Genomic DNA, 11,212 nt, shown 5'->3' on the forward strand with positions numbered 1-11,212 from the left:
CACTCCCTGTGCTCGCTGCCCCGTGTCCTAACTCGCACCAAGTCCCGTTCACCCATCACCCCGTGCTCACTGCCCCGTGTCCTAACTCACACCCAGTCCCGTTCACCCATCACCCCCTGTGCTCACTGCCCCGTGTCCTAACTCACACCCAGTCCCGTTCACCCATCACCCCCTGTGCTCACTGCCCCGTGTCCTGACTCGCACCCAGTCCCGTTCACCCATCACCCCCTGTGCTCACTGCCCCGTGTCCTGACTCGCACCCAGTCCCGTTCACCCATCACCCCCTGTGCTCACTGCCCCGTGTCCTAACTCGCACCGAGTCCCGTTCACCCATCACCCCCTGTGCTCAGTGCCCGTGTCCTAACTTGCACCGAGTCCCGCTCGCCCATCACCGCTGTGCTCACTGACCCGTGTCCTAACTCACACCCAGTCCCGTTCACCCATCACCCCCTGTGCTCACTGCCCCGTGTCCTAACTCGCACCCAGTCCCGTTCACCCATCGCCCCCTGTGCTCACTGCCCCGTGTCCTGACTCGCACCAAGTCCCGTTCACCCATCGCCCCCTGTGCTCACTGCCCCGTGTCCTGACTCACACCAAGTCCCGTTCACCCATCGCCCCCTGTGCTCACTGCCCCGTGTCCTGACTCACACCCAGTCCCATTCACCCATCACCCCCTGTGCTCACTGCCCCGTGTCCTAACTCACACCGAGTCCCGTTCACCCATCACCCCCTGTGCTCACTGCCCCGTGTCCTAACTCACACCCAGTCCCATTCACCCATCACCCCCTGTGCTCACTGCCCCGTGTCCTAACTCACACCCAGTCCCGTTCACCCATCACCCCCTGTGCACACTGCCCCGTGTCCTGACTCGCACCAAGTCCCGTTCACCCATCACCCCCTGTGCTCACTGCCCCGTGTCCTGACTCGAACCCAGTCCCGTTCACCCATCACCCCCTGTGCTCACTGCCCCGTGCCCTGACTCGCACCAAGTCCCGTTCGCCCATCACCCCCTGTGCTCACTGCCCCGTGTCCTCACTCGCACCAAGTCCCGTTCACCCATCACCCCCTGTGCTCACTGCCCCGTGTCCTGACTCGAACCCAGTCCCGTTCACCCATCACCCCCTGTGCTCACTGCCCCGTGTCCTGACTCGCACCCAGCCCCGTTCACCCATCACCCCCTGTGCTCACTGCCCCGTGTCCTGACTTACACCAAGTCCCGTTCACCCATCGCCCCCTGTGCTCACTGCCCCGTGTCCTGACTCACCAAGTCCCGTTCACCCATCACCCCTTGTGCTCACTGCCCCGTGTCCTAACTCACACCCAGTCCCGTTCACCCATCACCCCGTGCTCACTGCCCCGTGTCCTAACTCACACCCAGTCCCGTTCACCCATCACCCCCTGTGCTCACTGCCCCATGTCCTGACTCGCACTGAGTCCCGCTCACCCATCACCCCCTGTGCTCACTGCCCTATGTCCTAACCCGCACCCAGTCCCGTTCACCCATCACCCCCTGTGCTCACTGCCCCGTGTCCTAACTCGCACCCAGTCCCGTTCACCCATCACCCCCTGTGCTCAGTGCCCCGTGTCCTAACTCGCACCGAGTCCCGTTCGCCCATCACCCCTGTGCTCACTGACCCGTGTCCTAACTCGCACCGAGTCCCGTTCACCCATCACCCCCTGTGCTCAGTGCCCCGTGTCCTAACTCACACCCAGTCCCGTTCACCCATCACCCCCTGTGCTCACTGCCCCGTGTCCTGACTCGCACCAAGTCCCGTTCACCCATCGCCCCCTGTGCTCACTGCCCCGTGCCCTGACTCACACCAAGTCCCGTTCACCCATCGCCCCCTGTGCTCACTGCCCCGTGTCCTGACTCACCAAGTCCCGTTCACCCATCACCCCTTGTGCTCACTGCCCCGTGTCCTAACTCACACCCAGTCCCATTCACCCATCACCCCCTGTGCTCACTGCCCCGTGTCCTAACTCACACCCAGTCCCGTTCACCCATCACCCCCTGTGCACGCTGCCCCGTGTCCTGACTCGCACCAAGTCCCGTTCACCCATCACCCCCTGTGCTCACTGCCCCGTGTCCTGACTCGAACCCAGTCCCGTTCACCCATCACCCCCTGTGCTCACTGCCCCGTGTCCTGACTCGCACTAAGTCCCGTTCGCCCATCACCCCCTGTGCTCACTGCCCCGTGTCCTAACTCGCACCAAGTCCCGATCACCCATCACCCCCTGTGCTCACTGCCCCGTGTTCTAACTCACACCCGGTCCCGTTCACCCATCACCGCCTGTGCTCACTGCACCGTGTCCTGACTCGCACCAAGTCCCGTTCACCCATCACCCCCTGTGCTCACTGCCCCGTGTCCTGACTCGCACCGAGTCCCGTTCACCCATCACCCCCTGTGCTCACTGCCCCGTGTCCTAACTCGCACCAAGTCCCGTTCACCCATCACCCCCTGTGCTCACTGCCCCGTGTCCTGACTTGCACCAAGTCCCGTTCGCCCATCACCCCCTGTGCACGCTGACCTACATTGGCTCCCGATCCAGCAACGCCTCGATTTTGAAAATTCTCGTCCTTGTTTTCAAATCCCTCCGTGGCCTCACCCCTCCCTACCTCTGTAACCTCCTCCAGCCCCACAACCCTTGGAGATCGCTGCACTCCTCGCAATTCTGGCTTCTTGTGCATCCACTATTTTAATCGCTCCACCATTGGCGGCCGTGCCTTCAGCTGCCGAGGCCCTAAGTTCTGGAATTCCCTCCCTAAACCTCTCCGCCTCTCTCTCTCTCCTCCTTTAAGACGCTCCTTTGACCAAGCTTCTAGTCACCTGTCCTGATATCTCCTCATATGGTTCATTGTTGGATTTTGTTTGATAACGCAGCTGTGAAGCGCCTTGGGACGTTTTACTACGTTAAAGGCGCTATATAAATGCAAGTTGTTGCTGTACTGGTTTTATAGTCCGCTGCCTATAGCGGGCAAATCACCTTTGCACCAACACGCCCGTTGTAAGTGGTGGGGACTGTGCCGAGGATGGCTCCATTGTCAGAGATGCACAGAATGTTGCTGCATTTGCCTGCATAAGTGACTGCACCTCAGAGTAACTTGCTATATTTGACGTGCTTTTGAGATGTCTAGAGACATGGGCTGCTAAAAAATGCCATTTCCTCCCTTCCCCTGCTGTCAGTCACCCTCATACATGGCTGCGCTTTATAGGATATTTTGACTCGATCTGTCTCTGTTTTGTAGTTTCTGCGTGAGGAACTTTGTTTAATGGATATTGACCTGAGCATCTATTGTTTTCTCAAATTTGATTAAATTTGGTTACATTTGATTAAGGTTTTGATGTGCATGACTTTCATCTCTCATTGCAGTTGTTTTTATTTTTCAGGTCCATCAAAACATTGAATCTGCCACCCAAATCAAAGCAGATTCACCGACAGAAAATGCTGTTACTGTAGCCAAAGACCCTCGATATGCAAGATACCTGAAGATGGTGCAAGTGGTGTGTTTATTTTTCTTCCTTGGTGGTAAAAGTCTTGCCTTTAGTGTCAGCGTGGCTCAGTGGGTAGCCCTCTCGCCTCTTAGTCAGAAGGTTGTGGGTTCGAGCCCCACTCCAGAGACTGGTGCTCATAATCCAAGCTGACACTCCCTGTGCTGCGCTGTGGGAGGTGGCGTCTTTCGGATGAGACGTTAAACCGAGGCCCCCGTCTGCTCTCTCAGGTGGACGTAAAAGATCCCGTGGCACTATTTCGAAGAAGAGCAGGGGAGTTCTCCCCGGTGTCCTGGGCCAATATTTATCCCTAACCAACATCACTAGAAAACAGGTTGCTGTTTGTGGGAGCTTGCTGTGCACAAATTGTCTGCCGCATTTCCTACATTTTGAAGTGTAGTCACTGTTGTAAAGAAAAAAAAAAAGTACTTAATTGGCTGTAAGGTACTTTGGGATCTCCTGAGTTTGTGAAAGCTGCTATATAAATGCACGTTCTTTCTGCCTTAAATCCCCACAGGGACCCAGTGCTCCCCGAACGCCGACCCACTCCATATCCTCTGCTCCTCCAGCAATGGCTGCTTGTTCAGCCCATATGCTCCTATCCTCTCGGACTCCCTGCCTACTTCTCTTCAGCTTCCCATTCTAACCCCCTCCCTCTTTCTTTGTGCCTGTTGGGTTTTTTCGTGTACCCCCCCCCACCACCAGTATAAACCACTGAGATGTCTTTCTGCATGTGACAAGCGCTATAGGAATTAATGCTGTTCAATTCTATTTTACAACTAAATTTGAGGATTTTTAAATTTCCTGTATTGTACTGTCGATCCCTTAACTGCAGTGCGCCAGCCCTGCCACCTGCTCCGTCTCAGCCTTGCTTTTTACGAGCGGTTCATCTTGCAATACACAACTATTCCCTAAATCCTCATTCTCTATTACAGGGGGTTCCCCTTATGGCCATAAGGAACAAAATGATTTCTGAAGGACTCAACCCGGATCTGTTGGAGTAAGTTTCCACTAACCACTGCTGAACTTCCTTCTTCACTTGTTCAAATGTTCTTTTTTCTCTGGCTAGTACAGGAAACTCTCTTTATCCGGCACCGACAGGACCGGCGTGGTGCCGGTTGATCAAAAAGTCCGGATTACAGAGAGGTATACTTACCAAGGTACGAGAGACCCGTACACGGCCACAGGTGCAGGAGCCCCGGCTACACGGCCACAGATCCAGGAACCCCGGTTACACGGCCACAGATCCAGGAACCCTGGTTACACGGCCACAGATCCAGGAACCCCGGTTACACGGCCACAGATCCAGGAACCCTGGTTACACGGCCACAGGTGCAGGAACCCCGGTTACCCGGCCACAGATCCAGGAGTCCCGGTTACACAGCCACAGATCCAGGAGTCCCGGTTACACGGCCACAGATCCAGGAGTCCCAGTTACACGGCCACAGATCCAGGAACCCCGGTTACACGGCCACAGATCCAGGAACCCCGGTTACACGGCCACAGATCCAGGAACCCCGGTTACACGGCCACAGATCCAGGAACCCCGGTTACATGGCCACAGATCCAGGAACCCCGGTTACACGGCCACAGATCCAGGAACCCCGGTTACATGGCCACAGATCCAGGAGTCCCCGGTTACACGGCCACAGATCCAGGAACCCCGGTTACACGGCCACAGATCCAGGAGTCCCGGTTACACGGCCACAGATCCAGGAGTCCCAGTTACACGGCCACAGATCCAGGAACCCCGGTTACACGGCCACAGATCCAGGAACCCCGGTTACACGGCCACAGATCCAGGAGTCCCCGGTTACACGGCCACAGATCCAGGAGTCCCGGTTACACGGCCACAGATCCAGGAGCCCCGGTTACACGGCCGCAGGTGCCGGTGTCCCAGTTACACGGCCGCAGGTGCCGGTGTCCCGGTTACACGGCCGCAGGTGCCGGAGTCCCGGTTACACAGCCACAGATCCAGGCGTCCCGGTTACACGGCCACAAATATATAGTAAAACTTACCTGAACCTACTCCTGAATTTTGCCGGTTAAGAGAGAGCTCCCTGTAGTTGGACCAGAGTAATGGGTTCCATCCAACACTGCCCTGGACCAGGGTTCTAGGCTGAGTTTCGCGGGTCACCTACAAATTTTAAAAGAACGTTCATAGAGAGTTGCATATATATTTCAAACTGTTAATAGGTTTTGGTGTGCTGGTTTAGGATTTATCCTCCACTGAGGCATGAGTGTCAAGAGCAGCCCTTTCTAAACCTCCAGGCTCACAAAACTCCAAACAAAACAAAACAAAACAAGAAATAGAAGCACAAAGGGTAGTGGAACTCTAGAATTCTCTCCACCAAAAGGCTGTGAATGATGGGGGTCAATCGGCGTTTTCAAGACTGAGATCAATTTTTGTTGGGTAAGGGTATCAAGGGATATGCAGCAAAGGCGGGTGAATGGAGTTGAGGTCACAGATCAGCCATGATCTCATTGAATGGCGGAACAGGCTCCAGGGGCTAAATGGCCTCCTCCTGTTCAACATCACTAAGATGGACCTGGTTATTATCACATTGCTGTTTATGGGACCTTGCTTTGCGCAAATTAGCTGCCATGTTTCCCTACATTACACTTCAGAAGTACTTCATTGGCCGTGAATCGCTTTGGGAAGTTTTTTCTTTCCTGAGTCTCCGATTTGCTCTGCAGGCAGGTGAGACTGCTTCACCCAGCCGAATAGGCTCATAAAAGTACCCATATGTGTCTTACACTATGCCAACAAAATATATCTCCTATTTTCAACATCTAGGCTTCCTTGACTGAATATCTTCACAGTAGTGCAGCGCAGTTTAACCAGAACATTTGTGCAAGTTACATTAGTCTACAAATTATCTGTTCTTTATTGGTAATAGATTGTATTTCCAGCATTAATTATTGCTGTAACTTCAATGTGCCACTTCTTTGCAAAGCATGAGGTTTATGCTCTTTGTCTATCCCGTGTACTTTCTCCCCCCCTTGTGCAGGACTCCAGATGCCCCTGTCCCCGATGGGGTTAAAGAGGATGAGGGAGACAGCTCTGACAGCGAGTCGTCGTTCAGTGACTGAAAACAGACTTGAGACCTTTCGGTTCTAAAGCTGGAGACTCTGGAGCACTGATTGTGGTTGTGTCACAGGACATTTTTTTCGCTGGTTAGGGGGTGGAAAAGGATTGCATCAATGTGAAGTGTACCGCCTCCATTGCTGTGCGTGAACGCACTCTGTGTGCAAGGCTACAAATAAATCTCTGGCACAGGACTACCCGTAGCTTAAAACCGTATACTTTGTGAGCAATTGAACGGAAAGCAGGTCGCAGTCTATCGCTGCACTTTGATTTGTACATAAAGTTATAATCTCCTTTCTACTGTGTTTCAGATGTAACGTTCAAAGATTTTGGTGCACAAATCAGTAGTTATAAAGGCACTACAAGGTGGCGGGGGGGGGGGGGGTAAATGTTATTTCCATAAGATTTATCTTCCCAGTCATTGTATGTATTTTGTTCACAAGAGTGGAAAAATTATGAACAGCCTGTTCAGATTCTATTTCCACACGAAAAAAAGCCCTCATCTAATGCTTTAAAGTCTAAACTGTGAAGAGTAGACTTGTGCAGAAATGAAGAAACTGCATGAGCGTCGATCAGATCTCACCTAATGTTATCCAGTGACTTGGCTGAGCCACCTTGACAGGTCGGCTTATTCCCTAAGCCTATGCTGCTTCATTGTGACTACTCAGCTGGTATCAGGAGCTTGGTGTGCAGCTAGTCTCAGTCCTCCTCCTTCACAACAATTGCTAGATGAGTACTGTTCCCCCTCTCTCCCCCCACCCCCCCCCCCCCCCCAACCATCATCATCTTCAGACAGTGAGCCTGAGTTTGAACAGATACTCGCGTCAGATATTCAACTTTCTCCATCGGTCCCGCGAATCTGCACCTATTGTGCTGCTGCAGTATGCTTTCAAAGTGGCATTGCCGTGCGCAGGTTAGTGCCATTCCTTAAAGCTGGTGCAAGGTCTGATTCAGAGCGATGTCCGGTTAACGTTTCTGCTGCAGAGACTGTGCTCAAGAGCGCGTAACCTTCAACTAAATGGAGGAGCTAACTTTAATATGAAATCATAACTCACTATTGCTTCGAAAGGATTCTTTCACATTTAAAGACCTGCTACTCATGAATCATTAATTATTGAGCAGCTACATTTTCAAATCTTTGAAGTCTCTTTTTTCACTCTTGGGATGTGGGCATCGCTGGCAAGGCCGGCATTTATCACCCATCCAAATTAAACTATCCTGGACTGTAGATTTTCCTGGGGAATCTTTTTGTTTGACTGACCTGTGAAAATTACAAGCAACACGAGTCAATCTCTTGTGGCATTGCGCACGGGGAGCCAAGACCAAGTTAGTCTTCAGGTGAAAGAGGGTGGGAAGAGACCAGGAGATAATTCAGACCCCAGCTTTTAAAGCCTTCTACATTATGTCCTTATTTATAATGGGAATTTCCTATGTAAACCTGTCATGCTGTAATTACACCCCCCCGCCCAGGGTGGCGCTGCAGCTGTATACCCTATAGTGTAAATCCACCAATCCTGAGCACCCAGCGGCAAGGTGTACTCAAAGGGAGTGCGGGTCGGATAATCGATACACCGTGTTGTAATCCTATCTCCAACTCACACTCTCTTCAAGCATAGCTCACCGATGAGCTTGTGGGATCTGTGGATTTGTCCCTTGTGTCTCTAATTCAGCTAGGTTTCTTGTGAAATATAAATAATAAAGAAGAATGAAACTTGCATTTATATAACGCCTTTCGCGATCTCAGGACATCCCAAAGCGCTTTACAAGTCAATGAAGTGCTTGTATAGTTTACGATCTCCCATAACAGGCCAGTCACCTTTGTACAGCAACACCAGTGCTCAGCTACATCATTCACAGAAGAAACTATAAGGGTAGATGTTCCTCTGAGAACCACCCGACGGGGTGGAAAATGAGGCTGGAGAGACTGAGGCCACTTGCCTGGAGTGGAGGGGCTGGATCCTGAGTCCGCCCAAGAGCAGGCACAAATATCGCTGCAATTTTTGTGTTGCTGTGGTTCTTGTATCTGACTGTCACATGATCATTAATACCACGCAATTTTAGCAAGCCAACTGACTCACTTAACAAATGATACAGCAACACTCCCAACACTCAGTATTTTTTAAACAGATAGCTTGTGGGAGTGTTGGTGCACAATGAATGATTCAGTCCCTTCATAGAAATTAGCACACACATTTCATATCTTACAACAGTGACTTCACTTCAAAAGTCCTTCATTGGCATTAAAACGCTTTGGGACGTCCCGAGGACGTGAAAGGCGCTATATAAATGCTTTTTTCTTTTTTTTCCCTTTTCCTTCCTTTTCCCCCTTTCCTTTCCTCTTCCTTTTTTCCCCTCTTTCTTTCCCTCTTTCTCAGAAGGAGGAGACCATTCGGCCTATTGCTATCTCCTCGCCTATACCTGTCTACTCTTTCCCATTTCCCAGGACACTTTATATTCTTCCTTCATTTGAATGCTGGATGCTAATTGGCTCAGAAGTATCCAGCTACACCTGATTTGAAGAGGCCGTGATGACGTTCTAATGGATGTGTGATGCTGAGACAGTTGGGATGTCAATAAAAGTTTCCAGCATTAGTCAGAGTACTTGCCTCTTTATGTGCGCACAGGATATCCTCGCAATCCCTCTCCAGATATTAACCAGGCAGGTCTGTGATTCACAGGAAGGAGCAGAGAAGAATTTTGATCATCCCTGCAGGTAAACTAGATTTCTCTCATCAGTTTCATAAGATGTCCCATCACTTCAGTTTGAGTTACGTAATAAACGTTTAAATTCTCTTTGTTACTGCTCAGGTCTGTAACTTCCAGATCTCTTCCTCCATTAAGTGATTCAGTTTTTGTTTGTGTTGCTGAAAATAAAATTTTAAAATGATCTTGGTGTGTGTGTGTGCTGTATCTCAACATGTCAAGTTCAGCTGACAAACCGCCTGAGTTTTGTTATCCGTGCGAATTATACAGGGGAATAAGAGGTGCCCAGAGGGTGAAGTTGTGTGCCAGGAGTTGCAGTGGGCTGAATAGGTTTGCGTTTTACAGCTCCAACGCCTAAATCTTTTAGCATGTTCCGCCTGTTATCCTGCTCTTGGCTCTCCGCTGTAATGCGAGTTCTTAAAGTGTTGCTCTCCCCCACCTGAAACTTTTAATATAATTGATTTGGAATTGATTATCAAACAAACTTGCACATGAAAATATCAACGGTGTGCGCTGGTGGTTGGTTTGGTAACTGTCCTTTTGCCATGGGGAGAGTCATTTGGGAGTTGAGACGCTCTTTGGTTTTAAGTTAGACGTAAAGGATTTGTTGTTTTCCGCACTGTAATAAATCTCTCGCAAAGGCCTAGCTTTTAACTCTATTTTGTCAGAATACTCGCCTGCCTTTCCTATGAAAGGCCATTATACACGCCCTTGGCTGAAACCAAGAAATGGTTTTCTAGTGCTCTGCCCTTTAAATATTTCACAGGGTGTCCTCTGCCTTACCTTGTCTTCTCAGTTTGCATAGACCTCTTCCTCCGTGATCGTCCAGCCCACGATTCGAAAGTTTGCAGATTCCCACATTCCTCTTCCCTTGCTCGCTACCTGAGCAAAGAAGGAGCCGTCAAGGATGGTGCAGCGGGTGAGAAGTTGGTTACTTGGTGCCGATCAGTTTGCGCTTGATATTCGGATTTTAGCAGCAGCCAAGAGAACTGCAAGCGAAAACAGATCCTTGCTCCCGAAGGAAGACCGGAAGAAAATGGGAGGTGTGGGATTGGGGCCGGCGGGTGTGTTACGTAGTGAAAGGAAAACAGTTGAGAAATTTGGAAAATTAGAAAATTGGTAATTATTGTTTAATTACAGAAACGGTCATCTTGCTTTGCTTTAAAAAAAATGCTCTCTTTAGCCTTTCATGTCCTGATGTTTTTGTAGGTCGAGGTTTATTAAAATGGCTCACCCTGTTCTTTTCAATGTTTGCACAAAAGGAACATGAGCAGAATAATTTATTTTGAGCCAACTGATCAAATATCCATTTATTCCAAAGTGCACAAGCTTATCCATGTGAAATATGACATGCAGAATAAGAGCTGGCCAGAGGGTGATGGTCCATGCCAAGAGTTGCATCGGGGTGAGTAGATTTGACTTCTGCAACACCAAGAGAAAAAGATGTTACTTTGAAACGAGGAAGCTGGATTAAAAAGCGGTCAGGGCTGTTTGCAGTTTGGCTGGCACTTCGCTCCACCATTGGCGGCCGTGTCTTCAGCTGTCTGAAATTCCCTCCCCAAACCTCTCTACACCTCTCCTCCTTTAAGACGCTCCTTAAAAAGCTGACCTCTTTGACCACCTGTCCTAATGTCTCGTGTGGCTCGATGTCAAATTTTGTTCGCTAACGCTCCTGTGAAGCAGCCTTGGGATGTTTTACTACGTTAAAGGTGCTGTTTAAATGCAAGTTATTGTGGTTGTAGACTGTAGGTGTCGGCGTACGATGTGTAGTGAAGAATGACTTCCATCAGGTGAAGATTGTAGAAACATTTTGCTGCCTTTTCTGACTGCAGAACTCACTGTCCAACCGTTTCAGGAGCTTTTTCCCAGAAAATGAGAAAGTTGCACAACACACAGGCATATTAGAGGAAACCCAATATTTATTTAATCA

The 11,212-nt window shown here is 50.4% G+C and overlaps 1 protein-coding gene across 1 annotated transcript in view; it reads left to right on the forward strand.

The window, feature by feature from the left end:
- The window catches only part of washc3 (WASH complex subunit 3), a 55,468-nt gene extending 46,002 nt beyond the window's left edge, over nucleotides 1-9,466 (forward strand). Inside the window, exons 5-7 of the mRNA XM_086009600.1 lie at nucleotides 3,390-3,503; nucleotides 4,427-4,491; nucleotides 6,503-9,466. Of these exons, the coding sequence (XP_085865726.1) occupies nucleotides 3,390-3,503; nucleotides 4,427-4,491; nucleotides 6,503-6,584 (261 nt within the window). The 3' untranslated portion in view covers nucleotides 6,585-9,466. The remainder of the gene's footprint in view (nucleotides 1-3,389; nucleotides 3,504-4,426; nucleotides 4,492-6,502) is intronic.
- Nucleotides 9,467-11,212: the final 1,746 nt, after the last annotated feature.

Source organism: Somniosus microcephalus, chromosome 16, assembly GCF_052327205.1.
Source record: "Somniosus microcephalus isolate GS21.2 chromosome 16, FLI_Smic_1.0, whole genome shotgun sequence".
In the NCBI taxonomy this organism is placed as follows: Eukaryota; Metazoa; Chordata; class Chondrichthyes; order Squaliformes; family Somniosidae; genus Somniosus; species Somniosus microcephalus.